Source organism: Toxotes jaculatrix, chromosome 5, assembly GCF_017976425.1.
Source record: "Toxotes jaculatrix isolate fToxJac2 chromosome 5, fToxJac2.pri, whole genome shotgun sequence".
Taxonomy (NCBI): Eukaryota; Metazoa; Chordata; class Actinopteri; family Toxotidae; genus Toxotes; species Toxotes jaculatrix.
Genome location: NC_054398.1, coordinates 17,172,161 through 17,199,998, shown reverse-complemented (window position 1 = coordinate 17,199,998; position 27,838 = coordinate 17,172,161). Strand labels below are relative to the sequence as shown.

The 27,838-nt window shown below is 41.0% G+C and overlaps 5 protein-coding genes and 1 non-coding gene across 9 annotated transcripts; 3 read left to right on the top strand and 3 right to left on the bottom strand.

Annotated features, from left to right (window-relative positions):
* Positions 1 to 93: 93 nt before the first annotated feature.
* On the bottom strand, positions 94 to 6,835 carry rapsn (receptor-associated protein of the synapse, 43kD). The gene is made up of 8 exons (XM_041039252.1): positions 6,145 to 6,835; positions 5,060 to 5,398; positions 4,215 to 4,373; positions 3,291 to 3,389; positions 3,035 to 3,157; positions 2,692 to 2,745; positions 2,400 to 2,599; positions 94 to 2,187 (listed from the first exon to the last, which is right to left on the bottom strand). Exons 1-8 carry the CDS (start codon positions 6,367 to 6,369, stop codon positions 2,115 to 2,117), a joined length of 1,272 nt encoding a protein of 423 aa, XP_040895186.1. The 5' UTR covers positions 6,370 to 6,835; the 3' UTR covers positions 94 to 2,114.
* A 789-nt stretch (positions 6,836 to 7,624) lies between these two features.
* On the bottom strand, positions 7,625 to 11,279 carry kbtbd4 (kelch repeat and BTB (POZ) domain containing 4). Its single transcript, XM_041037399.1, has 5 exons — positions 11,214 to 11,279; positions 9,848 to 10,322; positions 9,625 to 9,766; positions 9,184 to 9,290; positions 7,625 to 9,063 (listed from the first exon to the last, which is right to left on the bottom strand). The coding sequence occupies exons 2-5, from the start codon at positions 10,307 to 10,309 to the stop codon at positions 8,203 to 8,205; spliced, it is 1,572 nt and encodes a 523-aa protein (XP_040893333.1). The 5' UTR covers positions 10,310 to 10,322; positions 11,214 to 11,279; the 3' UTR covers positions 7,625 to 8,202.
* A 768-nt stretch (positions 11,280 to 12,047) lies between these two features.
* On the top strand, positions 12,048 to 12,990 carry LOC121182286 (protein FAM180A). The gene is made up of 3 exons (XM_041038713.1): positions 12,048 to 12,210; positions 12,411 to 12,484; positions 12,578 to 12,990. The coding sequence occupies exons 1-3, from the start codon at positions 12,138 to 12,140 to the stop codon at positions 12,923 to 12,925; spliced, it is 495 nt and encodes a 164-aa protein (XP_040894647.1). The 5' UTR covers positions 12,048 to 12,137; the 3' UTR covers positions 12,926 to 12,990.
* A 273-nt stretch (positions 12,991 to 13,263) lies between these two features.
* On the bottom strand, positions 13,264 to 16,873 carry ddb2 (damage-specific DNA binding protein 2). Of its 3 annotated transcripts, none has more exons than XM_041038711.1 (11): positions 16,767 to 16,873; positions 16,522 to 16,662; positions 16,326 to 16,435; positions 15,952 to 16,143; positions 15,255 to 15,421; positions 14,964 to 15,063; positions 14,624 to 14,801; positions 14,089 to 14,234; positions 13,757 to 13,912; positions 13,632 to 13,677; positions 13,264 to 13,515 (listed from the first exon to the last, which is right to left on the bottom strand). In XM_041038711.1, the coding sequence occupies exons 2-11, from the start codon at positions 16,652 to 16,654 to the stop codon at positions 13,265 to 13,267; spliced, it is 1,479 nt and encodes a 492-aa protein (XP_040894645.1). In that variant the 5' UTR covers positions 16,655 to 16,662; positions 16,767 to 16,873; the 3' UTR covers position 13,264. The 3 variants fall into 3 exon arrangements, with proteins under 3 accessions (XP_040894645.1, XP_040894646.1, XP_040894644.1); XM_041038712.1 differs by lacking the exon at positions 15,255 to 15,421 and adding an exon at positions 15,606 to 15,751 and having other exon boundaries at positions 16,760 to 16,852; XM_041038710.1 differs by having other exon boundaries at positions 16,760 to 16,851.
* A 492-nt stretch (positions 16,874 to 17,365) lies between these two features.
* Positions 17,366 to 26,901, top strand: kif23 (kinesin family member 23). 2 transcript variants are annotated; one of them, XM_041038709.1, is made up of 24 exons: positions 17,366 to 17,497; positions 18,272 to 18,338; positions 18,548 to 18,676; positions 18,845 to 18,950; positions 19,202 to 19,338; positions 19,446 to 19,558; positions 19,702 to 19,872; positions 20,058 to 20,102; positions 20,641 to 20,753; positions 21,298 to 21,419; positions 21,521 to 21,623; positions 21,700 to 21,779; positions 21,864 to 21,983; positions 22,093 to 22,252; positions 22,660 to 22,821; positions 22,934 to 23,100; positions 23,193 to 23,366; positions 23,559 to 23,762; positions 24,195 to 24,569; positions 24,815 to 25,048; positions 25,482 to 25,570; positions 25,665 to 25,743; positions 26,211 to 26,281; positions 26,382 to 26,901. In XM_041038709.1, the coding sequence occupies exons 1-24, from the start codon at positions 17,484 to 17,486 to the stop codon at positions 26,395 to 26,397; spliced, it is 3,051 nt and encodes a 1,016-aa protein (XP_040894643.1). In that variant the 5' UTR covers positions 17,366 to 17,483; the 3' UTR covers positions 26,398 to 26,901. The 2 variants fall into 2 exon arrangements, with proteins under 2 accessions (XP_040894643.1, XP_040894641.1); XM_041038707.1 differs by lacking the exon at positions 24,195 to 24,569.
* LOC121182768 lies at positions 20,823 to 20,919 on the top strand. The gene has a single exon (XR_005894167.1). It is a non-coding gene; the product is annotated as a Z30 small nucleolar RNA (small nucleolar RNA).
* Positions 26,902 to 27,838: the final 937 nt, after the last annotated feature.

Here is a 27,838-nt window from a genome sequence, read left to right as displayed (position 1 = left end):
TTTGGAAATTAGCAGCAAAACAATACAAATAGTAAATAGCAGCACTAAAGTCACAATATACTAACACTTAGATTCACTTTTAGTGTACTTTATTTTCCATAATGTCTCCATGTTGGACACAGTAACATGGATCGACTCAATGCATAAATATATTAACAATGCATTTTAGTCAGACTCTAAATCATTTAAAATCACGGTTATATCAACATGATGTCTAGAAAAAGATAACAATTCTACATGTATTTAAATGTTGTGTTATTACTGCATTAATCCTCTGAAGAGGAGTCAAAAACAGAGGTAGTTTAAACCATTAAAGATGAGTGGCTGTACTGTCAGTAAAATATTCTCTATGCACCAGACGACAAGACTTATCTAAACGGTGTAGATAATATCTATGCTTTACAAGAGTTGTACGTCAACCGTACGACAGGTAAACAGACAGTTAGTTAACATTATTTTGGATGCAGAGACCTCAAACAATAACCAGGTGCTACTCAGAGGTGAGGTCAAGCATTGGTGTGTTCTTACAGCGAGAAACGTAAGTGCTTGTGCAGTAAAGGCAATGGTGTTGGTCTCTCCCTTCTCATGCCATCAACCTGCTCACATGATCTAAAGAAGAGAGAAAATGAAACACTTAAAAAAAAATTTAAACCTGAATTCAAATTTTTTTGTGCATTCCTCAAGTTTGTCAGATGAAACAAGTTTGTTGCCTCTTTGTTTTAACTATGAATGTTTTATAAATCATTAATAGTATTTGTTTAAACGATTGTCCCTGCAGTACCAGGCATTCGTGCTGTTTCCACCCTACAACTCAATTTCTTCCCAAATCAAAAAATGTTTAAAATAAACTGAACAAATATATAAGGAATATGAATGATAAAAGCCACAGAGTATTAAGAAATACTATAACAAACAATTATGAAATAAGTAAATACACAGTTAAATGGATACATGATTTGAAGTAATCCAACCTTGTTGCTTGGTATTGTAAATAAAACATGCAACAATTAACATGACAGTCCAGCTTTTTGGCTTTCACCTTCTAAATCACCTTGAAATGACAATGCCTTTGCAAGAAAATAATCTCAATTTGACTTTTGAGATTATACCAATTAATTCATCTTTACATTTGACTACAAATGTGAAAACTCTACATTAAAACAGACAGTATGTTTCTCCTCTAAATAATTATTTGACAAGTGTGTGACTGGTCAAAGAAGATCCTTTCCCAATAGGTTTCTCAACAATATTTATCCTCGAATTGCAATAATATTGTGTTGATGTCATGAGTTAAGAGTAAAACATGTCCAGAAAAGGAATTTCTATGAACACAATGTGTGTTGAGTCTGATCCTTAATCTTTGTGAAGAAGGAAAAAAAACAGCTGCATGTACCTGATTTGTAAAGACATACAAGTTTTTGAATGGTTAAGAGATTTTAGTTTTAGGTTTTACAAAACACCTCAAATAAATCAAACTTTTAAAACAAATTAATATGAGAATAGTATGTACATGAATACAACAATAAATATAGCAAGTATGAAATCAGTTAAATTCAGAAATGGCTCTGTGCTCTGATTAAAAAAAAAAACAAAAAACAAAAAACAAAAAACTGGCATATGTGGTGTAAAAAGTATTGTTGGATTTAAATGACAAACCCTGTGACTAAGATTACTGAGATTTCACTGAATTCTTCCGCAGATCATTTCATCACATTTTTACTAAACAATTCTAAAGCAAACAGCAAATACACCAAGTTATAAATGCTCCTCTCTGTTTAAATTCTGCAACAAATAGCCAGTCATCAGAGACAGTGTAGGCTCTTTCTTCGTCAGCTTATACTGAAATGTAACTCTGTCAGTTCTACCTCTTCCCTCAGCTTCAGTCACTCACAGACTGGCGTCTGCAAATATGATGGATGCCTTGATCGTGTCCTCAGAGCCGCACTCTGGGACACTCTGGGTTCTGTTCAGCATCCTCTGCACAGAGCGGTGAATTATTACTCCTCAAACATCTTCAGCACATCCTGAGGCTGCCTGCCTCTCTCAGATCAGTCAGGAGCCTGGGAGGCATCACGCTGTGTCTGCAGATCCAACGCACAAACAACGTCTCACAATCACACAAATCCAGGCTTCATGGAGGACTTGAAACATTTAGGACAACCTTTTGTCCCGTTTGTCTGCAGACACCTGAAGGGATAAAAGAGTGGAGTGTCAACAGCTTGCGTGGAAATTTATTCACCAGCGTTACAGTCAAAATCACCCTGGATGCTTCTTTTGGAGGCAAATTTATTTATAAAAAGCATTAAAATAAACTCACAGTCAACGATTTGTGTTATTTCTGAAATGTGCATATCAAAAAAATTATAAAAGGCAGGACTATGCTGTGCTAGAACACCCACTTGAGATGGAAAACGTGGGAACAGGGCAAGGCCTGCAGCTTTTGGTCCCTGTCCCCGATGGACTCTCCACACATGCCACAGTAGAGCTCCAGCTCCTCCACGCACTGCAGGAACTTCACCACCTGCTCTCTGAGCTCCTCCTGCTGCCCACGGATTCGATAAATCCCCTCGCTCAGGCAGTGAACCTTCAGTGTACACAGCTTAAGATACGCACAGGAAAAAGACTGTCAACATCATAAATACTGTGAAATCAGAAATAAACTATAGGTTGTAATTAAGGAACATCAGATACCTTGTTTCCCATTCCATCGGCTAATTCCTGTGCTCGCTGCAAAGAATCAAGAGCCTGGAAGAGCAAGGAACAAGTGTGTCAGAATGAATGAATACTAATTATCTAAAAGTCAATAAAACAGCACTGTCTATGTGCTATGTGTGAACATTAATAGTTTGCCAAGCTGTACAGAAAGATTTACATACAGTATCAGTCTGACAATCAGACTGAATTGTCTGAATATTTCTTGATTCATTTCATTCATTACATTGTGTATGAATTGCTTAACAAATCAGATATTTGGGTGGCAGTTCATAAATCTGGCACCAGGCTTTTTGTTTTTTAAAAACATATTTATATAGACCTTGTCAAAGTCTTTCTGCAGAAGCCAACACTTAGCGACACCCAGGTAGACGTGTGCTTGTCCGAGACGGTTTCCAATCTCAGTCATGATACCCAGTGCAGACTCGTAGCGAGGGAATGCTTTCTGGATGAAAGAAAATAAAGACCAAATAAAGCTGACCACATCCTGTGGGTTTGACTTTCAACAGGTTTAAAAAGCAAAGACAGAACTGTCGTTGATGAACAGTTTTAAACATGCACAAATGGTGGCACCTTACATCAGTGTCACGCCTGCAGCGGTGTATGTCTGCAAAGTTTAGTAAGCACAGAGCCTGCAGAGGACGGTCACCATGCTGCAGAGCAATCTTCATGGATTCCTGTGACAGGTAATGAAAAGCAACAAATTAAAGAGAAGTCTTAAGATGTAACTGGAAATTGCAGGAAACTTGCATTTTCATCCAATTGCAATACTACACTATAAAGTACTATAATGTATAATATGTTTATAATGTTTTTATTAGTATAAAATCCTAACCTTCAAGATTTATGGAAGGTGCTTTGGTTTATAACATTAGCACAGAGTTGTTAACCATAACAAGAATAACATGTAAATCCTGAAACTAAAGGCACCAGTGAACTACAGTTGCACATTTCATTCAGTGTTTCTCATTTTGCAGTTTCAGTATCACTATATTTTCAAATGAGCCACAGTGAGAAGAGATGGGGAACGTGAGACGCTGCTGTCCCACCTTTAAAACTCCTCTTGTACTCTGGTATTCTAATACGACAAGACGTGTAAATTGTTTGGCTAAATGTGTCTGGCAAATGTAATAAATCTAAAACGCATCCTGCTGTCTTGTTACTATACTTTTACACTCCAAGGCAATGACATCAAGTTATTTTTCACCCACAGCACATTATTAGAACAGAGTGAAGACTAAAGCCACCCTCTTCATTAACACTTTAAACCAGTGCCTCTGTGAGCATATTTTTGTCTAAGGCCTGGTACAACAGAGCAACTGGCACTTGCACCTGTCAGCAGCACAACATCTACTGTATCTGCAGCTCCGACATAAGAACAGCCAAAGGCATCAGGGGACAGTGAGCTGGTGAGGAAACCAAAACTGTGACATTCCCCATAAGTTATGTAAGTTTGTCTCTGGAGACAGCAGTCGTGTGTTGGACGGTTATAAAAACAATACCTCACAGCACTCCATGGCGTCTGGCAGGCGCTCCAGTTTCCTGTAGGCCACAGACATGTGGTACTGGCTCATGGCTCGATACTTGAGGCTCCAACCCTTGCCGTAGTCATTGACGAGCTCAGCTGCTTTGCAGGGGAAGAACAGGGCTTTCTCATAGTCCTGTTAGCAGATGTGAACAATGAGTAAGACCTTTGATGTCCAATTATTGCCCATAAATGGCACTACATCCTCTTTCGATGTTACTGACATAGACTTCAACCTCTGATGCTATCAAAATAAAGAATCTGACCAGAATTCGTTGGCCTGCGTCCCTCCAGTATCACTAACAAGCATATTGTTTTTTTGTTGCATAAAATAATGTGACATATGAGTGCATTCTTCAAACACCACTTCATCACAATCCCATTGAAACCAATCCTCCCTGGGAAGCCGGGGGATTACTCTTACAAATCTCTGATGTCAAGGGTACTACATAACCCCCTCTGCCAGCCAGCCTACTCACTCCACCTTTGTTTTACAATGCCCAGCACTACATGAGCTAACCATTGATGATGTTTGCTTGGATGCTCTGCAGTGTTATCATACTCTGCAGATACACTGGCAACATCAGTACTGATTGCGCAATCAAGTCGCACGTGTAGTCCAATGAATAGCATACCTGACACGTCTGCAACCATCTGAGTATTTCAGATTTTTTAGCAGGCTTTTATTCAGTCGCCTTATCTAAAATCCCTCATATAGGAACATAGATGGAGGGGTTATGTTTACAATGTAGCACACATTAAGGTAGTAAAAAGCAGCTTAAAGTCAGAATCCAGTCTCATATGAAAAAAAAAAAGCATTACCTTAAGTTGGACGTAGATGTTTCCCAGACTGCAGCAGACCCTGCACTCCAGCATCTTGTCATCGTTGTTGTGTGCGTAGCGAAGGGCTTTCTCATAGCTCTCCAAAGCTTTCTGGAAGACACTGAGGCCTAGGAAGGCGTTGCCCATGCTAAGACATACCTGTCCGTTGAGCTGCAGGCTAACGGTGGTGCCCTGCATGTTTAAGCAGGTCTTACAGTAGGAGACTGTTTTCTGGAAGTCACACAGCTTCTCGTTGCTGCGCGCCAAGTTCAGGTAGCCCTCTGTCAGGTAGTCAGGGTCCTCCATTTCTCTGGCTGTGTCAATCTGATCGAGGGCATACTTCAGGGAGCGAGAGTGAGTGTAAGGTGATGAAAAAGGTGCAGGCAAATTGCAAACTATCAGATGGATGGTCATAAATTCAAAATAAATACTGAATAAAAGAGAAATTATCTGATAAATTCAAACACACAAGACCTCTACTTCTAAGTCCTAAGGGTGAGAGAGAGTGGGCGCTGCTTGAGTCAAGATGATTATGTCAACAAGACACCCCACACTGATACTCAGGTTGCAGGGCACTTATTTACTCTGCATCGTGTGGAAGCCACAAATTAACCCATGCTTCTCAAGATCACTGTAAATGGAATGAAAGGAAACAAGCTTTGATCTCTGCTCGATCAATAATGGCTGGCACACTGCAGAAATGTTAAAATGCTACTACAGTCCTGAGCAGACAAGATGACATATTAAACTCATGACATATTTAGTGGCATTTACTCATTAGGATTGCAACGTCACTTACTCTCATGCACACCCAAAGTGCTGGTTGCACAACACAAAAAAACAGAGTATAAAGAATGTAACAAATGTCTGTACATGGATTTTATAAACCAAGTGACCACAAAGCTTTTCAGAATAGAAATATTAATGACTTTATACAAAAATATTGCTTGGATTCACATTTTCACCATAAAATAAACCTTTAGGTGCAAGAGTATACTCCTCAGTATACACTGATTATGTGTTAATTGGTTTATTTAACTGCATTAAGTTGTTGTATGTAGAATAGCATTGTTTCAGAGGCTTACCTTGAGCATATCTTTATATTTTCCCATCTCTGAATGAGCTGTGATCAGGCACCCCAACACCCGAAACTTCCCTCCAGGATCTGAGGTCTTCTCCAGCACTTTTGTCCACACATGCAGGGCTTTGTCTGTCTGATTGGACTGATACAACCTCAGGCCCTTCTCTATCTGCTGCTTGGTTTGGTCCTGGCCCATTTCTGGTGCAAGGCGCCTCATAAAAATATTCATTCGTTTAGGCCATGCAATTTCAGTGGGGCAGCAAGAAAGTAGATCCTTGCCATGCACAGTACAACTCCAAAGAAGATCCCTTGAAGATGATCCTCTGAGGGGTCCGTGCCAGAAGGCCTACCAGATCCCGCTCTCTCAGCTCCGACTGTGCTGAGATGGAAAGGAAACTGGATCCACCAAAGTAAAACGGCGACACACCAAGACCATTATCACCAGTCGCTTTGCAGAGAGTTGGAGGGCCAGAAAAGTATCTTCCCCATTTAACCCTGTAATGATCCCCACTCACCATGAAGTGTTCAAAAATTCTCCCTCAGATTTCCATTTGAAAAACGCCAAAGAAACACGTTTCCCGGTGGAGTGTTAGCAGTGATATCCCAGAATATCTACTCCCTCCACACCCCAGCGAAAGGAATTCTCAGCACCCCAGTGTCCTACCCCCTCCACCTTCCTCCTACTGCTGGCGCTACAGCAGATGGCCTTGTCACTCTAGACCATGTGTCCCTTCAGGAATTCTGTCCTGCCCTCAGCAAGCAGTCCCAAGGTCACTACAGCTCCTAGCGATCTGCCTTCACACTAAACCTCACTCACTGACCTAACGCTGGACTACACGTTTTTACATGACAACCTTCTGGAGCTTTAAAAACACTCATCCACACATGGATCGGACCTGACTCTTGCACGTGGGACTGTGAACTGTGATATGGGTGCTATAAACAGCTTTATTTCCCAACATTAAGGGACTGCATGTCAGATGGTGTTTGTAGCGGCCATCAGTTCCTATTCGGAGGTCTTATGGAGGCGCATATGTGGCCCCAGAAACCCCCGCCCCTCATCTCGGCGTCAGCAACTGATGCTTAGAATAGTTCACAAAGTCTGACATGTTACTGGGCTTGGGTTTCAGCTACACAGCCTCCTGAAACACATCAATGGAATCAAAGTTTTGGCCTCTCTGTAGTAGCTTTCTCTCCTTCAGCTCCCCTTCCCTCCCCCCAAGGACACAAACAGGCACCTTTACCTCCTCCCCATTCACAAGATGCATTACCAATCCAAAGATACAGGGGCCATGTCTGTGTTGAGGCAAAGCTTTCTATAGCTACACAGCTACAAAGTGTACCATTTCTAAATGCATTACTGTATAACTGCTACAATGAAAGATCCTAAATCCCTGGATATAAACATGGTATTAATAGTAAGAGACAGTTAATGCACGAAGGGTAAAGAGCCATAAATATCAGAACAGTGATAACTTGTAGCTACAGCGATATATTTGACATTTATGGTAACAGCTTATCTTGAACATGTACATCAAAAAAATACAATCTTAAGACAAGGAACTGAAAATCTGCAAAGTTAGAAAACATCCTCTGTTATCATGTTTATGCACGTTAACTTCAAATATGACATCTGAGGATATTCAGTCTACGTCATCATGATACACTTGTTCACGTACAATATTCTGAAGGATGTTTAATGTCCAGTAAAGTTTTTAGGCTGAAGTTGTTCATGCGTGTCAATAAACGAGCAGTGCACAGGAAACAATGTCGATTAGTTCATCACTGATTACAGCATCACCACAAACTTCTTTGATTTCTCAGCTAAAGGGATCCACAATGAGACACACGGTACCACAAGCAAGTGACACAAACCACTGAACTGTTTTTACTGGTCAGGTGGTGGAGTCTGTTTGGAATGAATGACAACAGAAACCAGCAAATGACAAATACATTTAGAGCAGGTCTCCTCACAGGATGTCTGAACAGTGAAGTCATGGTAAGTTATCCAACAGTCTTCCCTGATTCTCCGTGGCGAGTGTGTGGACATCCAGAGGACAGTTCAGGCCAAAACAAACTGCCAGTTTGTGAGGAGGATTTTTATACCTCTTATAACGGACACGACAGATGTAGCCGGGTTAAACTTCAACGTGTTTGCATCCCCTTTCTTACATTTGTCTCTGAAGACATATATGCAGCCATTACAGCTGGCCACCTTCCACAGTGAAGGAACACAGCTCCACACCTCAGGGAAGCGCAGGCGGGTGAAACTCTCCAGCAGAGGGTTGTAGCACACCAGGGAGTCTCCTTCTGCTACGATAAAGATCACATCCATGTGGACAGCCGCGTGCATGCAGCCCGCAAACGGCAGCATGTAAGGTTTGATCTGACACTTCTGGGAGGAAGTGTCAAAGCACTGAATGAGACGAGATGGTTTCGTAAAAAAGTCCATGTCATTCTCCTCCCCTCCAAGCAGGTAGATGGTACCTCCCAGGTTAACACCAGCAGCCCCAGACACTGCAGTGTCCAGCTGGCTGGTCTCTGTCCACATGTTGTCCTTCACTGTGTAGTAAATAACGGCATTAGAGAGTGTGTCCTGCAACGTCTTACCTCCTAGTGAGTAGATAGCGTCCTCAGTAGAGACAGAGACCATTGTGTGGTGGAGGCGGTCTCTGGGCAGTGGGGCACAGCGCTCCCAGTCCATGGTGTGCATGTTGCACTTCCACATGCGGCGAGGGATAGACCCCCCCACCACGTACAGGTCCCCTCCGTGTTTACAGGCAGCAGTGATCTGATGGCATAAACTGTTCTGGCCACTCACGCTGATCGAATCATCCTCGTCACAGTGAAGCGACACAGCCAGGGAGTGAGTCCTCGTCTCCTCTTTACCGATCAGGTAAATGTGGACATTCTCACCAATTTCCTGTGGACACAGAAGGTAAAGAGATATCTTATATCATATATACGCTTATCAATTTCAACACACACAAAATGAAAACACATTTCAAAAATATTTTTCAGCTCTAGAAGAAAAAATGAAAACCTTGAGATTTTCTTGGAGGATACAAGAAAACTCCTCTCTCTCCACCTTGTTGTGGTTTATCCACGACTCGATTGCCACTGTTGGATTCTGGGAGCTCGGAACGCCATCTGACCACAAACACAAAACCTTTTGGATTAAATTCAAGGAGCAGCTTGTTTTGAGCTAATTGGGTACAGTATGAAAATCAGTTTCCAGAGACAAGAAACTTAACTTGAGACAGGTAATCCACCACAGTAAACATAATTTCTACTTTTGTTTTGATTGGATCTACATTAGAAGAACCAATCTGAAGCTACTTTCAAGACTTTCTTAGTTATTATTTTATATCATCCAAAATTAACCAAAGGTTTTGTGGAAGGTGAGAAGAAATAAATCCAGGGCTTAATATGCAAACATGCGGGTTAGTCTGGCAAGTGGTGACAGAACAGCAAACAGTAATACCTTTGATGATGTCCAAGAGCAGACAGAGAGGCAAATTGAGAAATTCTTCAGTCTGATGCAGCTGGGCCAAGTGGATTTTAGCACAGTGTTTAGCAGCAGTATACAACTCCTGGTCACTGTGTCTGTCTGCAAGCCACATCACCTGCACAAAAGACAGGTAATCATAAAACTGATCTTACATAACCACTAATACGTAGCAGGCCCTGTTAAGTCTGTGACTCACCTGCAGGCAGCTCTTGACTTCCACTGTCCGTGAGAGGAAGCGGGAGCATTCCTCAAACAGAGCAGTCAGCTGGTACATGTCTGCCATCTCATAAGTGTCCTGCAATTCCTCCACCCTCAGTTTAATTGTACCGTGGTAGATATAGTCAATCAGCAGCTGAAAGACAGTGGCACTAACATCTTTCAACTCAATAGCGCGGTTGTGGGACTCTTTGAGGTTAGAGGTGAACATGGAGCGGAAGAAACTGCTCTGCGCTGAAAGCACGAGTCGGTGCAAGTGAAACTCTTTGCTGTCTACAGTGATGGTGACATCAGCAAACAGGCCGTCCTCCAGGCACAGGTCCATGATGCTCTTCACAACCCGGCTGGAGTGGGAGCGGTCGGTGAAGGTGTATCCCAAGAAGTAGTTCTCCTCTCCCACAGAGCCCCCGACACTGAGGCCCCCCTCCTCACTGGACTCCATGTTTGCTGCTCGCCTGACAAAGCCCGCAAACAGCATGTCAACCGTTTACACTCACATACCAGTTTTATTAGATACACTTAGGTAAAACTAAAGTTGTCTAATGTAAAAGTCCTGTTTATTAAAGTTATAATGTTCAGTTGCTGTTGAAACTTTTCTGGAGAAATGCTGATTAAAGCCTGACTATACTGGAGGCTCAAAGATGTCAATATTGTTGATGCACAAACATCTTTATAAGATTTTCTTTTTTTAACCGTGTAAGATACAAAGTATTAGACATCATCAGTAAAACGAAATATTATTAATATATTCAAATCACAAACTACAACCCTTAAAGTCACCGTGAAGTTGAATCAATACCAGAATGAATCAGTTTCAACAAACTGGACATTATAACTCATGCATGTAGGATTGTTGCATTGGGCTGCATCAGTTTTAGCTAGGCTTATCTTCCAAAATGGCAACTGAGCAAAACACAGTCAGATCTTTACAAGCTTGGTTATACTGCCATTAAATTAACTGATCCCACTTTTTTAGTTAACATGAACGGTTCATTCACAGACGCTTGTACTGTAGTGATGGAAATGCTTTTAGAGACAGGATCGAGATCTCTGCACATTTTGAGATGTCCCCTTAAAATGACTTTATTTGAACTTTAATGCAACAGATAACAGATAAACTACTGACGCGAATCCACTGTGTACGCTACGTTGTGTTTAAGGTTATGGACAAACTAGCTAGCGTTAGCACCCACAGCAGCTAACTGGCTAACGCTTCTTCTCGTGTGAAAATTCAACGGCGATTTTGTTGTGGAAGAAGAGTTTTTACTTGGACTGCACACGAGACACAAGCGTCGTAAAGCTTTTGTTAAAAAAAAAAAAAAAAGAATAGCAACAAGGATGGTTACCTTTATCTTCACTACTTTATCATTCAGGACCACTTAAACTCTTCACCGGAAGTAAATAAACTCGACTTACTGGACTCAACTGTCGCTACTGCCTCCATGTGGTGGAACTGTGTTATGACGTGTCAATTTACTTATTTACTTTCACAGTACTCTCTTTCTTCTTCTTTTTTTCTCCTAAAATCTTTTATTATTTCTTATAAAAATAAAAGAATTTAGAATTACAACATATAGAATACCACAAATAAACAATGAAAAACATGCACAGTGAGGATAAAGCCTAGAACAACATCAACATAAAAGCAATGTAAGACCTGTCAGGAAAAGAACAAAAACACACATTTCTTTTAAATTTACATGTCATAGTTCAGGTCCATCCACCGCTGTTTGTCTCCAGGTAACTGTATCCAATAACCAGAGCTGTTCCTCTCATGTGGGGACTTCCTTTCCTCTTGATGTAAATAATGCTACATGACATTCAGCTCACAAGATGTAATTTGTTAACTATTACCACTGCATGTGGTGTCTGTGGAAGCTGGAGTATTCATGGAGAAAAAATAGATTCAAATAGATTTAAATACCTCCAGACTAAATAAATAAATCTACTTGCAAAACTCTCTCAATGTATGAGGAAATCTATCTTTCCAGTAATTCCTTAAACATTTTTTACTTGAATTTTGCACAAGAAAGGGTAAAACAGATGAGTTGTCTCTGTGAACTTTTAGTCCTGCTGAAGAACCCGTTTTCAGAAATATTGCTGTCTACTCTGCATCACAGCCAACTGGCTTTTGGTCCCTTTTTCCGAGATGAAAAAATGCACGGTATTCAGTCTTGAGTTGCCTCCGCCTGGTTTCACAAGAACGGGCGAGGGAGAGGAGAGGTGAGAGGGATGCAGTGGATTATCTGTCGGTAATAATCAAGAGAAGAATGACCATGAAAATACATCTTAAAATCTGTCTCCAGGTCATTTTGTGTCTTTGGTCTGAACAAGTGCTTCGGGGTAAGTAGAAACAGAATTTCTCCATACAGGGCTGTGGAGAGAAATTTTGTATGTTGTTACATAATGATATTGCATGCGTTGCGCAGTATTCATTAAAACCAGCAAAACAGACTTTTAGTTTTAGTTTACGGAAGCAGCAACAGTTTATCTGCAGTAACTGATTTCATTTAGGTCACAACTTTCCCTATTTTCTACTTTAGATGTGGCTGCAGGCATGAGTCCAACGTCTCAAATGACTGGCTCATCTGTCTCTGATGCAAACCTGATGTTTGAGGTACTTTCTACAAAAGTCTACATGCAGATACTTTAAACATCATGCCATGTTTTACTTGGGTGATGGATATTTCTTTTTCTCTCCTGTGTGTAGTTTTTGCTGGGCGGGGTTGAGATTGACCGGGACAACAACATCGTCCTGCTTGATAAGGAGATGGCATCGATGAGACCAGGGCGGATGTTCCTATCTCAGATCAATGATAACATTCCCAGAGGTCTGGGCTCCATGATGCAGATGGTGAAGACACTGAAGGAGCAGAGGAAGAGGCCACTGACTCAGACACAGTTTAAGATTCTTGTCCTGAGCATGGTGTACTCTGCCCACCAGGCCTGGCATCAGGAGAAAAAAGAGGAACGGGAGGCCTGGGCTGGAGTGCTCCTCCAGCTGACCAACGTTACGGTCCACGAACTACGAGGAAATTATTTCTTCAACTATGCTTGATACACTGACTTCCTGTCTGTATGAAATTAAAGGAACATGCAAGAAAATAAATCACTTGCCTTAAATCTTCTTGTAATGTGTATTCATGACATATTCAGCATATGGTCAAATATTTGTGAATGAAAAAGTCAATCATTAAGAAAATGTGAACATTTTTATTGTCATACAGTAGAAAAAAACGTCTGCGAGAACATACAAGAATTCCAGTTTTATAATGGTTTAAAAAGAATATATGAAACATCTTTAAACATTCAAACGATCCCTGCAGTTAGAGATACAACAAAGCAGTAAACAAAGAAATATATACATGGATTTTTAAGACCCTGGGAATTTTACAGTTCACTTTTTTCTCACCTGCACTTGTTTTTTTTTCGTACACCCAGTCTTGGTTTTGGTCTCAGATTCTTCGAGAGAAGCCAGCTTCTTCTTGAGCTTTGCATCCACAGCAGGACCTCGCCGGTCCCTGTTGGAGCGCTGCTGACTCCTCCTCTGCCCTCTCAGACTGTCCACTGAGGTTGAGGTGTCCCCCTGTGGTGTGTGCTGGTCACTGATCAGCGACTCGTTCCTGTCCCAGACTAGCACCGTCACACCTGAGAGTGAACATGACGCAGCTTTAGTGAGACAATTTGACATTTTTTCACAGAACTGATTTAAACCAAGTTGTCAGACAGCACAGCTATCGATAATGTGCTTCTGAAAAACTCACCCATGCCAGATCCAATCACATCACCCATCCAATTGAATTTATTGATCTGAAAATACAGAATTCCAAAAGTTAATTACTTAAGTTTTAGTGTCTTTACATTTTTTTTTCCTGGTGCTTTTACTCACAGATTTGATCCCAGAAGCAGTGGGATCGTGCAGCTGATACACAAGCTCTGCTGTGTTGGAATCAAAGATGTCAATGGTCCTCTGATCGCCAGCGCAAACACGGTCATCTGGGTAGCGGCCAGCCACGATCAGGTCGTACACAGGGTGCCATGTGGCCTGCAAAACAATAACAAAAGTATTATATTGTCACAAAAGGTATCCTTCCACACTGACAAAGCACATACAAATGCTAAGATGTTGTTTTCCCCTAGAATGTTTATTCAAATGCCACCTGGTCCAGTATTGTTGTCTCGAAAATCTAGACAACAAATACATCTAGAAACGAAGCAAACCTTGATGGGTGTGAGATGCTGAAACTGTCTGTGAGGATGCTGGATGATATGTTGAGGCTTCGACCAATCAGATGACGAGTAGACGCGGATCTGGTCATACTGATCCGTGGTGAGCAACTTGGAGCAGTCCAGTGGGTTGAAATAGGCTGTGAGGAAACGACAGGAACAGCTTTGTCAAAATGATCTTTTTCGACTTGTGGTCATAGCAACCGTGACACAAATCCTGGCCGAAAACTTCTTTCAGGTTTTTTCATTCTAATCTCTCCATTAACTCATTCAGAACTTAAAAGACAGACAGAGTTCAGACTAAACAATAAAGAAATATTTATTTGATATATTAATGGGAAACAGACTTTCAGAATAAGGACATTACACTTAATATACTATTCATTTTTATATAATTTATATTGCACAAATGTTATAATGATTGTAAACAGCAAAATGTTTAAAAAATAAGGCAGGTTGCAAAGACTGAAAAACTAAATTTAATTCAAATCCACAAGTAAGAAAATGTTTTTCTAAAAGAGAGTGTTACCTGAGTTGACAGCCCTCTCATGAGGCATTTCATGCAGGAAGCTCTTCTTGTCTTTTATGTTTCTCAGGTCCCAAAGCTTCACCGTATGATCAACTGAGGCTGTCGCCAACAACCAGTCGCATCGGGAGTTGAACTCTGCATGGGTCACTTTGGCTTTGTGCAACTTGCTGCTGAAAATCTACAATGTCAAAATGGAACAAAGTTTTATGAAACATATGAAACATATGAATAATTTGTATCAAAAGACAATGGAAGGCCGCTGCTGTCTCGTTAAAATATATACACGATTTATCTCTTTCCAAAATTAAATTATTTACTTCACTGAAGAGTAAACACACACCTTTTGTCCATCCAAGCCCAGGAGTAAGAGCTGCCCCATATTGTCTCCTGTCACAAGCATCTGTCGGCTCACAGACACATCAACACAGCAGTACCAAAAACTGTGAAGGACAACAAAGAACAAAATAAATTCTCTGGTTAGGACAAAAGAAAAATGAATGAACAACAGAATAGCCAAAGGAATGCATTGACATTTTGGAGAAACTTATTTTTTTATTGGACAACAATGTTATTTCTTGGCATTGCATTAACATAAAGAGCACAGCATCAGTCTTCTTTGCAGTTTTCTCACCAAACATTGTGGTGATCATGGCCACAGTCTTGAGTTCTGGACAGTATGGTGGGTGTTTGGCCCTCAAAGCTCTGCATGGTCAGTGTGCCCTCACCAGAGGCCACATATACTCTGGAAAGGTCCATGGGGCAAAACTTCATCCCTCCAATAAAGTCTCCTGCACCATTCTGTGCACACAAACACAAATGCAGGCTGATCACTGGGCAGTTATTAGTACCACATTCCCACACACTCTAAACGTCTAAAGGCTTAGCATTAAACCAATAGAGGCCACCTGATAAGAAGACTGATGCTACACCGATCAGGCCTAAACCCTAAAACCCTTTTTATTTTTATTTTATTCAGTCTTACTTCAGTGTGTCTGTGTTGGCAAACACTGTTAGAGTTGTCCCATTGAAATCTCGAAGTGCTGTCACACCCCCCATAGACGAGGTGAACAGCTGAGTGGGATTTAACTGGTTAAACTTCATGTCTGTAACTGAGTCTCCAGCTCCCATCTAAGCAGAAAACCAATGAAAGTTTGAAATCACATTAATCTAAATTTCACAGTTTTGAAATGAACTACAGATTCAAAATGTAATTGTCCTTGGGCGCAAGTGTTGCATGATTTAAAAGTAACATTTAAAAGTAATAAAATAAAAAGATTTAAGATTTAAGAATCGGGTAAAACAAACCCCACCAACGTATAGGAACTCACCCCCTGAATAAAGGTCTTCTTTGTGGGAACCTCAAAGTCCCACAGATAAATGTCTCCACCCTTGGACCCCACAGCCAAAGTGCTGTGGTGGGTGGGATGCCACTCCAGACAAGTGATTCTGCGGTCGAAGGGGCTGGTAGCACTGTGGAAATGATAGGATGACAGAGAGCGAACGAAAGGCTCTTGGAGACACTGAAAGAGACAAGAGAGTTTAATGCAGACAGTCCAGACAGACAGAGTCCAGTACAACAAGCCATCTAAATATGACCTTAATAATAAACATAGTTGAACTGACACCTCTCTGGCAGGGTCAGCAAAATACTGCACACTGTATACTTCCTAAATGTGAAAACAGTGAATCCCAGCAGTCTCACCTGTCTCATCTGAGAGTGAAGACTTTGTCCCAGAGTGCTCTTGTAAATGTAGTGCAGGATGCTCCCATGCCCGCTTTTCCTCTGGACTCCTGCAGATTTGGGAGGAGGCCCTGCAAGACAGACAAACCAGTCAATCTACTGTCATGACACGAGTGTAATTCACATACATCGTCACTGTCCTGTCAGGGCTGCAAACCTGGTTTAGACGACTCTCCATTTTTCTTGTCTCGTAGTTTTTTGGAGAGAGTTGGAGCAGAACTCTCCGCGGGTCTTTTCTTCACTTTACCCTTTGACTCAGACGCGTCTGACTTCGTAGGTCTGCTTTTCATTTCCCCACCTCAAAAAAAAAAAAGACGACTTATTGTACAGCACTACAGGAAGCATTTAACTCGATAACCGATCCATCTGTTTGCATCCGTGCGGTTAAAACTTGCCTCTTACCTGTGATGTTCAGTGTTCAGTGCTGCGATGTGAAAGCAGGAACTCCAGTGTTTGCATAACGCAGCAGTACACGTGAGTGTATTAATGGCTGAAAATGTCGCTGTTTTGTAACTTGTGTGTGTTACAGCTGGTGGGCTGTAGGTGTCAGTGGTTAGCTACCAACAACAACGCTCCGCGGGCGCCATTTTTGGTGTTTAGGTAGGACTACAAAATGACGTCAGGTCTGTTTCAGTTGAGGCGTTTCATTCGGACATAAATCAATAAAAGGCAGTAAAATCTTAAAAACATAACTGATTACATTAATGTAATCTGAAATAAATATCCTACCTCTATCCTACATTTAAAAAGTATTCATTTATTTACAGTCTGTCATTATCTAACACAAAAAGAAAGGGTGACATTACTGACAATACCGTCATTGTCAAAATTCTAGTCCTCTTTGTTGCTGTTTATTTTTGTTTGCCTGGTTTCTCAGGATATTTTAGTTTGCCGGTGTCAGGACAGTCTCTGTTAATCTGATGACGGTTGACACATGCGACATTTTTGCTGATAACTCAAGAGACCCGGAAGTGACGGCAGAAACACGTATGTGTTGTTGAGAAATCTCATTGGCTGCTACCAGCCCATTTTGAAAACGTATGATAATTTGAGGCGGAGGGAAAGTTCAAACCTGTAGCAACAGAAACGGTAAAAAGTCATAACAAGCAGCAAGCTACAATGATCAGACAAGGGTAAGTACAGATCAAGATTTTCCGTCTGTCTTATTAAAAGTACAAGGCCTACAAGTACGTTGCTGTTATGATTTTTTATTTCTGTTTTTACAGTTTACGGGCTTGCAGAGGGAACCCAAAGTAGCTTTAGGCGTAACGTTAGCCGGGGGCTAACAAGCAGTCTAGCCAGTGGCTTTGAAAAATGCTAATGCTAACAGAGTATCTGTGGGTATAAGAGTCTTAAAAAGCTTTCCTCAAAAGGCTGGAGGTGGTTTGTAAAAGTCTTAAACTAAATTAAATGCTTTCTCTTGCGCACTGAAGGTAGTAATGCTGGTTATAAAATGTTTTGTGTGGAGTTTTGGGAGACGTTATTCATTTAATAGTAGGTTATAACCATATGAGTGAGGTTGCTGTGAGAGAGGATTGTGATGCAGGAAGTTGATGAGCTATTAAAATCAACAATTTGAACTTCAGTCCTCTTTAAAAATCAGGGCTGCAACTAACAATTGATTTACCTCATCAATTAATCAGCCCTTTTCTCGATTAATAGATCATTTATTTATTCTATGAAAACTAGTCTTTGTCCTTGGAAGATTTTTTAGATACTGCTGCGAAATACTAAAAACAAATGTGATATAATAAAAAAAATAACGTCCCTCCTTATTTTGCCTTATACTTTAATAATTTGATCGGTACGATCATGAAACATGGTATTTCAAAAGGTCTTTAGAAAGTGATGTTTCCTGCAGAAACCATGTGAACTGTTTTAAATGTGAAGGATATTTTTTATTTCAGGAAGGGTAAAACCCCCCGCAGGCCTCCTCCTAAAAAGCCTTCCAGCAACCAGAAAGACCCTGTTGGGGTGAGTGTCAATGAGTTGACTGAGAATTGCCTGACAACACAATCTGAAACATTCATGGTTCTTTGGTGAAATGTGATTATTTAGCAAGTTGTAGTTTTGAGGTAAAGCTTTTTACTGATTTAATATTTTTTCCAAAAGTTACAATGATCAAAGAGTAGTAAATAAACCAGTCCCTTTAGAGAACATTTAACTGATATAGTTTTACTTAGGTGTACTGCCGTGTACGTCCTCTGGGTGCGGAGGACAATGAGTGCTGCATTGAGGTCATCAGCAGCACTACCATCCAGCTGCATGCCCCTGAAGGCTTCAAAACAAACCGCAATGGAGAGTACAAAGAGGTAACTAAAAAATTACTTCAGCCCCACCCCCTTTTTTTTTGTTAGAAGAAGAAAGCTAAGGGGCTTAGTACCACAGAAAGGCTGGGGAAGTATGTGACATAAAATGCCATATGTAATGTTATCAAATATGCTGTGCCCAAACATTCAAATCCGTCTTGTGCTTTTCAGACACAGTATTCCTTCAAAAAAGTCTTTGGGGTTTCAGTAACTCAGATGGAGCTGTTTGAGCATGTGGCCAAACCTCTTGTTGATGACCTCATCCATGGAAAAAATGGTAGGAACACAGAATGGATTTTTTTTTTCTTTTAAACAGTAACAGTTGAGCAAAATTTTTACTCTATCCGAGCTGCATGTCAGGTGGTTGGTTAGCATCTGATTTTCCTCTTTAACATCAGTACTTCTGCAGTTCTTTGTCCTACTACCACTTCTGAATTGTTCTCCACTGCATTGCAAACGTGCAGGCACCAAAACTGTTTAGCTTTGAGAGAATTATTGGCAGTTGATTCTCTCTACCGATTGTTGCAGGCCTGCTCTTTACCTACGGGGTGACAGGAAGTGGGAAAACGTTCACCATGACTGGCTCTCCAGGCCAGGGTGGACTTCTACCTCGCTCCCTCGACATGATCTTCAACAGTATAGGCCCCTACCAGGCCAAAAGATATGTAAGAGAGTAGCACTCAAGAACGATGTTGATCATTGTTTGTACCCACACAATAATACTTGTACATGTGGACATGTATTTATCTAATTTAATTCCCTGTTTATTCAGGTTTTTAAGACAGATGATAAAAATGGTATGGAGGTCCAGAGTGAAGTTGATGCTTTGTTGGAGCGCCAGAGGCGGGAAAACAACTTGCCTGTTCCTAAAACAACCTCCTCAAGGTAAGTCTGAATCCTGGAAAATGGCAGTGATCTGCTGTAATGTAATGTAATGCAATACAATACAATACAATACAATATAATATAATATAATATAATATAATGTAAAGTCATGTGATAATGAAAATTCACAACTATGATTTTAGACAAAAGCTGGATCCTGAAATTGCAGACATGATTAAGGCGGAGGAAGCTTGTAAAGGAGATGGTATGGATGAGGACAGCAGCTACAGCATCTTTGTCTCCTACATAGAAATCTACAACAACTACATCTATGATCTGCTGGAGGAAACTCAGGAAGATGTAATCAAACCAAAGTGAGTTCAGAAAATCTAAACTGAAAAGGAATATAATTCAGACATGTTAACGTGCACTCAGCATCATGTTTTAACTGTTACGAGCAGTCAGATATTAAAAATACTGAGTGTGGTAGTTTTTTAGAAGTGATTTGTTTACGTCAGGGTAGCAGGAAGACAAAATTATTATCTTTTCTTTTTACCAGGTGGAATGGTGGAGGCACACCTGTGCGCCAGAACACTGAGTTCATGTATGTGACCAGTGAATACTCGTACATCAGACATCAGACTAGTGGCCTGATTTTGATGAGCTTTGTATCAGTGCTGGGGACATCTTGGAAATTACAATTTTAAATCAAATGGTCTGATAAAAGAATAAGTCACCAAAAAGTATGATTCTGAGCTAGCATTCAGTGCCAAATTTTGGTACTTTAAAGTTTTCAATATTCTCTGCTACAGACATATGAACATATAGAGGTGCAATACTGACAGAGCATCTTATTGTAAACACCAGGTAATGTCTCCAGTGCTGATAAGTCTTTCCTCAGTCCTAAGAATCATTAGATTACCCACCTGCTTCTTGTCGTCTTGCTGTGGCAAAGCTCCTGAACATCCTCTCTGTTGCTTGGGCTGCTGCTTCATGATTGTAGTTGTCCTGTTATGTTCTATGGCTGCAATCAAGAAACATGAATATCCCCCATTTTAGATGTTTCACACCCCACACTTCTGTTGCATGAAAAATGCAGCTCCATGTCTTCAGTGACTAACAGGTTTATTTTCTCAATGTAGACCACCTCAGTCTAAAATCCTCAGAGAGGATCAGAATCACAACATGTATGTTGCTGGTTGTATGGAAGTCGAGGTCAAGTCTGCTGAGGAGGCATTTCAAGTGTTCTGGAGAGGTAAGTTGTTGTAAGATCTGCATTTAGAAATGAACAGATCAAAGGGAAGAAAAGAGGAAGGGGAAAACACTGCAGTGATGATCATAGATGCGACTGACCTGGTATTGCTGGCCTCCGGGTCGGCTCTGACTGGGAAATGACCTCAGTTAATCTTCTCTCTGAGCAGCTAAGGGAAGAGTTTTGTGTCTAGATTAGTTCAGAGTAGATGAAACAGCATGTGAAAACATGACAAACAGGGTATCTGCAGGTCTTAGTCATAAAAGCAGCAGCAGTTTAAAGGTATTAAAGTGTAGAATATTGATTTAGATTGTGTTTGTTGTGAATATAAATGTCAAAAAATTAATGCACTTAATTAATAATTCTAGGCCGTATCATCCCTGCTTGTTTTCACTGCTATCTTTCAAACTTTTGCCAGTACAACTGTGAAACAGGTATTAGGTTACATTCTATGTGGTCTTAAAAAGCAGCCTGTTTAACTTGGTGAGCTTTGCAGAAAACCCTCAGAGAACTTTGTTGAAAAGTTGCCTATACTGTGTTGTTCCAGGTCAGAAGAAGAGGAAGATTGCGAACACCCGGCTGAACAGAGAGTCCAGCCGTTCCCACAGTGTGTTCATTATTAAACTGGCTCAGGCTCCTCTTGATGCAGATGGCGACAACATTCTCCAGGTCAGTTTTAATAGAAACCAAATTTATGGAGTTTAGTGCAGCAGAATTGTAAGCAGCAGTTTTGATTTTGATTTGAGTATTTTTTTTATCTTGTTTGTCAGGATAAGAGCCAGGTGACTGTCAGTCAGCTGTGCCTGGTAGACTTGGCAGGAAGTGAGCGCACTGGTCGAACAGGGGCAGAAGGCACTCGTATACGTGAAGCAGGTTTGTTATACGAACATCATGATCTTTTACCCTCAGCTGAGGTACATGTGAGATTTAACAACCACCTCCCTTACAGGTAACATTAATCAGTCTTTGCTGAATCTGCGGACGTGCATTGAGATACTTCGAGAGAACCAGATGTGCGGTACAAACAAGGTAAGAACTACTAAACTAAAGCTGTAAAGACTGTTATTACATTCACTGATGAACCAGGCAGGTAATGTAAGTTGTCTCTTACAGATGGTCCCCTACAGAGACTCTAAAGTAACCCATCTGTTCAAGAACTACTTTGATGGGGAGGGAAAAGTCAGAATGGTTGTTTGTGTCAATCCCAAGGCTGACGACTATGAGGAAACCTTGGTAGGTTCCTCCCACACTTTCACTGTTTTTCTCAAAATCTTTTTCTTAAAATGAACTTGTAGGCTGTTTTTTTTTTATCTGACACACAAGGCATTCTCTGCTTGTGCAGCTGGTGATGCGGTTTGCAGAGATGACCCAGGAGGTGGAGGTAGCTCGGCCAGTGGACAGGCCCATCTGTGGCTTCACTCCAGGCCGCCGTAATAGAAACCAGGCCTTTAAAGAGGAACTGTCTCGCAGGCTGGAGGAGCGTGGTGGTCCAATAGACAGGGGTAATGATTGTACACCGCATAAGATAAATCAGCGAAACAAGACTGTGGTTAATTATGACTCTTTTATAGAAAACCATGTTGACCCAAATGTAAGACAAGCCGGATTTATAGGAGTATTATCCTTATTACAATCTAAACACTGAACAGGACTCAGGCAGATATAATTACTATCTAAAGGCATTGTCACATTATAATATCATAATGTTCTTTCCTTCAGATTATTATTCAATCATGTACTCACATTTCTATCAAAGCTCTTACATACAACTTCAGCATACATGACCGCATAATGACTTTACTCCTCAAATTTAAGACAGCATAGCTCCTGGTGACCTAATCTCCACAAAAATACACAGCACTTTATTTGAAAAGTGCTTTTAGGAGTTGTGTTGATTCTGTTTCTGCAGACGTGTCCTCTGTTATAAACCACCTGGTGCACAGCCTCCCACCTCTACCCTCGTCTGAGCTGACTGACCCTCACGATGATATCACCCTGCCCAGGCTGATCGAGGCTCTGCAGAACAGACACAGGATCAGGCAAATGATGATTGAGGAATACAACAAAGCAGGTGCCTCCTCAGTTTAGCTTGACTGTTACCCTATTGCTCTGACAATTCAGGTAACTTTAATAGTTTGATTTCTCATCATGGCTCACATCTTGTCTGCTTCATATTATCTTAGCCAACATGTTGAAGTCTATGATTCAGGAGCTGGATAGCAACTTCATTTCCAAAGACAACTTTATTCACGAACAAAACGGCAAACTAGTGGAGAAAGACAAAATCATCCAGGCCAATAAGGCAGATATCGAACGCTTGGAGAAGAAAACCAAAATGCAAGAACACAAGGTGGGAAACAAACACATTCAAACCGCCTTAAGGGTTCTGGTTTGTAAATTTGTTGTTTAGTTTCTGAAATGTCCCACATGGTTCTGTTCCAGATTGACATCCTGCAGAAAACAACTAAAATTTACGAGGATGACAAGCGCTCACTGCAGCAGGAGCTGGAAACCAGAGGCCATAGGCTGCAGAGGGAGCTGTCTGAGAAGAGACGCATGGAGCAGCGTATGCATGGTGTGGTCACAGACACCCAGCATAAGTGGGAGAAAGAATGTGTGAGTTACTCCTGCTATAACACAAATGTTATTAAATTAGACAGCGTTTGGTTTACTATACCCTGTAGAAGTAGCACAATCTGTTTGCTGCCTCTGGCTGTTGTTTAGAGGTTTGTCATACCTCAACTATACCAGCGATCATTTATACAGTCAGTGGTATTCCACTTGAACATTATGCCTCTCGCTGTGTAGGAGAGACGTGTTAATGCAATGCAGCTGGAGATGCAGAACAAGCTCTGGGTCAAAGACGAGAAGCTGAAGCAGCTCAAGGCCATCGTGACAGAGAGCAAGACCCCAGGTCGCCCTGATCCTCCGCCGCGTCAGACGCAGCCTCAGCGGCCTTCCAGAGAGGAACGCCTTCCTGCTAAGAGATCGGCCTCGCCCTCACCTGCACCTGTATGCTGTTTTGATGATGTATTTGTATCACACCTACCTAGGTCCTGATTAATTTACTTGTTGCTAAACATTGTTAGATGACATGACAACTAGTTTAACCAAATTCTGTCCCTTCCTAAGTTAACAGCTACTGTGGTCTTTTCTGTGAACTAATACACTTGTGACTTGACTAACATTACTAATCTTACTGCCTTAGGAGTTAATACTTTATCATAAACACCTGCAACTTATAATGTAATCCAGAACCTTTCTGATGACAATGTGTCACAGGGATGTTGATTAATTCTCACAAAGCATGTAGGATGTATTACAGGGCCGTTGTACTTGATTACATTATACAGTGCACTTTACCCCACCACTTCCTGTAACATTTAATTTTCATGTGTTTCTGTCTCTCTCTATCTAACTGCATGTAACTGTGTATTTGTACAGTCTTTTCACTTAGCTCCCCAGTGCCCAGTTGATTCTCCCCGTGTCAGCCCAGAGCCAGAGCAAAAGCCAGGGTCACAGCCATTCAGTGCCACTAGAGTTGAGGAGGTTGAGATGAGTCCAAGGCCCACCTGTCCCATCCCCAGTACCGGTAGCTCACTGTCTGTGGCTAGCTGTATCTCCGCATGGGAGCAGCGGGCGCCTCAGGACAGCAGACAGGGTTTCCATTCACCTAGTACACCCACGAGAACACCGCCCCCAGCAGCTCCTTCAGCCAGCCGAGCCAGGAGGAGAGCTCTGTGTTGGGCAAGAGAGGAGGAAGAGGCCTGCTCCTCATCCCCTACGTTTGATCTAGACCTAAGTGAGAGAAGCTGCAGGGTCAGTGAGTTAGCTACAGGCGGGAGAATGAAGTTGTAGAGTAAAAACTCTAATCAGGGTTTAAGTGTGATGCAGATTTTTCCCGCCACCAATCAAGTTTTCCCCAAATTTGGGTTCCTTCACCTGAAAATATCCCCAGCCATTTACGGTACTAGTCCCATGACAGCTTTGATGTAATCATTTGACTGAGATTTTTTCATTTTCCCCTCTTTGCTGCTACTTCTTCACTATGCTGATGTGAGCAGACGGTGCCACCAGTACGACCGTTGCACCGTCGCTCTCGGTCTGCTGGCGGGGAAAAGTGGGTGGACCACAAGCCCACCTCCAACCTGGACTTGGGTACAGTTTTCCAGCCTGTCATCACCAATGCCATCCAAGTGTCTGCACCCAGCGAGAAGGCTCTATCGAAGTGCGACAGATATGTGTTGACGCACCAGGAGGTCGCCTCTGATGGTGAGATACAGACCAAACTTATTAAGGTCAGTACGCTACAATAAGATATTAGATTAGATAATATTCCACAAGTTTCTGCATTTAAAAGCTTGGTGTGATCATCAGAAGGATTTGCTATTTGATTTTATTTAGTTACACAGTCTGACATCGTGTTCTGGCTTGCTGTTTTCTTTTTGGGAAAGTATTTGTAAAAATTCAGATTTAGTTGACAAGGTGGTGCTAGGAGCAACAATAATCTTTATAAATGCATTAAACTCATCTACACTTGTCGCTGTTTTTCTGGTTCTGGGACATGAAGATGATGTTCCCACTCTTTTTCTATCCTAAATATTGTCAATGCAGTAGAATGACTATTACACACACACACACACACACACACACACAGGAAAAGTTGAGGCATGACATAACTGTTAAATAATTAAAAATTGGCTATTACCTCCTACTTTTTGTTTTTTTTAGGGCGAGGTGATTAAAACCAGAGGAGGAGGACAAGCTGTCCAGTTCACTGACATTGAGACTCTGAGACAGGAGGTCACCTCAGTCCCAGGGTAGGTGTTACAAGCAGGTTAATAGGTGCTGATTAACCTGATGTTATATAATGATGTTTAACATCTTTTTCTCACGTTACATTTGTCTCTGAAGCCGTAAGAGGAAATCTTCAGAAGGCGCTCCCAACAATGGAGATCAACCAGATGGAGCTTGGACTGATGTGGAGACAAGGGTAAGATGACGATAATATTGATTAGTCTCATAAGACAAAAGCAGTAAACCCTCACAATTGAGAAGCAAAAACAAGGGTCAACAAAAAAACAACAACAAAAAAACCTATTAATCCATTATCAGAATAGTTAAATATAATGCAGCGCAATACAGCAGCAGATGCAAAACATTACCACAGAGTTGAATCAATACATATTAGTTTAAACAAGAACTGAACATAAGTTTCATATGATGGAGTTTATTGCATGGTTGCTGAGCTAGATCACAATTGAGATTAACCAAAAGAACTAGTAACTCGCTTTAGCCTCTGTGTATGGTGTTATTTATGTATGGCTTGAAATGTGTGTATTGTCCTGTCTATAACCCACCTCAGGCCACTATATTTTCCATTACACAAACACTGCAGAGGCAGACAAATGTTAGTGTTATTGTGTTGTTGCTAATACATCTTCCCATTGGCCCTCTCAGTGCTCTGTGGCTATGGAGATGAGGGCTGGATCAAACATGGGTCCTGGTTTTGAACATCATGGGATCACCAAGTAAGCTGTCATCTTTATAGACAGTATATGAGAATAACATGCAGTTTTCCTCTGTGGAACACAGGTGGCAGTTTTTGGTTAACTCTGTTCTCTCTCACAGGCGCAGAAAACCCTAAAAGCAGTCGACAGCTGCTCCAGTGATCACTCCCCTCCACACTATCCTCACCTGGCTGCTGTGCAATAGTCTAACTTTTTTATATTTAGCTCTAGTGATAATATTTAAACATTTTTCCATGCTTTTATATATGCAGAAGTGTATATACATGGGGTCACCAAAGCTGTTTTGTAAAATATTTTATATGTTGTATTTGAACCAATCGAAAACAAGTGTTGCGTGATTTAGCTGAGGATGCTGGCACGTACTTAGTTACTGTGGCCCTGAAAAGAGTCTTTGCACCTTTGTGTGTAATGTAGTCACATTTGTTACTTGGCACATAAGGAGCTGTTGTAGCTGCCATGATACTGATATTTTTTTTTGTCTGCTACATTCTGTCTCTGGATTGGAGAATCATATTGAGCTTCAAGTAGAGTTTGAAAAATCCACTTCTTTGTGAATTTCTGTCTATACATTAAGAAAACTAAGCTCACTGTACACGCAGGAATAAAGTTCCTTTGAAGTACCACTTTGTTGTGTTTGTATATATACAAAGTACAATACAAAATTTACACAAGACTTAACAACTAGAACTAGGATCATTTCTGAACACTAGATGGCAGCACAGGACAGCAGTACATTATAAATCTTGACATGGATTCAGTTGCACTGCAGGAGTAACTGAGAGGCACTGGATGCCTGATACAGCGATGATAAAGTATCTTTCACACTACACTATAATTTATGCATGTTAGCCATATGACAAGAAATGTTAACTTTCTGAATGTCTCTCATGCAAAGCACAGGTTTTAAATGTTTGTTGCAAGGACTAATTTTAAGTGTTGCTTTCAAAGACAACAATCCTTAGCAGTCAGCAGCACTGTTGGATGGCTAATAAGGAGAGAGTCCCCTTTTATTTTAAAAGGATGCTCAAAAAGAGATTTAATGTCGAGTCAGAGCTCTCCTCTGCCAAGAGCATAGCAATATTCACTGTCATATAAACAAAGTCTGCTTTCAATTACTTTGCTGAAATTGCTTTCCTGTGCTCATGCTTGATTAGATATTCATTATGTTAAACAAGACACCTTGTATATAAACCCATATTAAATTAGTTTGGTTGGCTGCCTTGAGGCCAAGTCAGCTCGGTCGACGGCATTAAAAAGCCAGAGTATGACCTAGCTTCCGCTGTTCTGGTTGGTTCTCGACTTAGTTTGGCAATAACCTGACTTTCTTTTTAATATATATTGTTTTGACAGATGTCTGCAAGCGAAGGGATAAGGGCCAATGTTGGTATGAGTGTAAAAAAGTATTGAGATCATTTATTATTAAAGTAAAAAGTAGCAATATTATGACTTTACAGATAAAAGTTCTGCAATCATAAATTTAACTTTAGTAGAAGTATTAATAAAGATATGCAGTAAGAGACAAACAACCCCCGTGTTATATAAGATTATTAGATTATA

Bases quoted from the DNA above. Each gene is read 5' to 3' on its own strand.
- rapsn (XM_041039252.1), bottom strand. From the start codon at position 6,369: ATGAATATTTTTATGAGGCGCCTTGCACCAGAAATGGGCCAGGACCAA. The intron at 3,158-3,290 runs GTAAGGTGCCAC...TCTTTCATCCAG, and splicing joins GCTGCAGGCGTGACACTGAT to AAAGCATTCCCTCGCTACGA. The intron at 2,746-3,034 runs GTCTATATAAAT...TTGCTCTTCCAG, and splicing joins TGCAGAAAGACTTTGACAAG to GCTCTTGATTCTTTGCAGCG.
- kbtbd4 (XM_041037399.1), bottom strand. From the start codon at position 10,309: ATGGAGTCCAGTGAGGAGGGGGGCCTCAGTGTCGGGGGCTCTGTGGGA. The intron at 9,767-9,847 runs GTGAGTCACAGA...TCTTTTGTGCAG, and splicing joins AAGTCAAGAGCTGCCTGCAG to GTGATGTGGCTTGCAGACAG. The intron at 9,291-9,624 runs GTATTACTGTTT...GTTTGTGGTCAG, and splicing joins GCTCTTGGACATCATCAAAG to ATGGCGTTCCGAGCTCCCAG.
- LOC121182286 (XM_041038713.1), top strand. From the start codon at position 12,138: ATGACCATGAAAATACATCTTAAAATCTGTCTCCAGGTCATTTTGTGT. The intron at 12,211-12,410 runs GTAAGTAGAAAC...TTTCTACTTTAG, and splicing joins GTCTGAACAAGTGCTTCGGG to ATGTGGCTGCAGGCATGAGT. The intron at 12,485-12,577 runs GTACTTTCTACA...TCCTGTGTGTAG, and splicing joins ATGCAAACCTGATGTTTGAG to TTTTTGCTGGGCGGGGTTGA.
- ddb2 (XM_041038711.1), bottom strand. From the start codon at position 16,654: ATGAAAAGCAGACCTACGAAGTCAGACGCGTCTGAGTCAAAGGGTAAA. The intron at 16,144-16,325 runs GTGAGACTGCTG...TGTCTCTTTCAG, and splicing joins TTCACTCTCAGATGAGACAG to TGTCTCCAAGAGCCTTTCGT. The intron at 14,235-14,623 runs GTAACACTCTCT...GTTTCCTCACAG, and splicing joins TGAGAGGGCTGTCAACTCAG to CCTATTTCAACCCACTGGAC.
- kif23 (XM_041038709.1), top strand. The intron at 19,873-20,057 runs GTGAGTTCAGAA...TCTTTTTACCAG, and splicing joins GAAGATGTAATCAAACCAAA to GTGGAATGGTGGAGGCACAC. The intron at 23,101-23,192 runs GTGGGAAACAAA...GTTCTGTTCCAG, and splicing joins CCAAAATGCAAGAACACAAG to ATTGACATCCTGCAGAAAAC.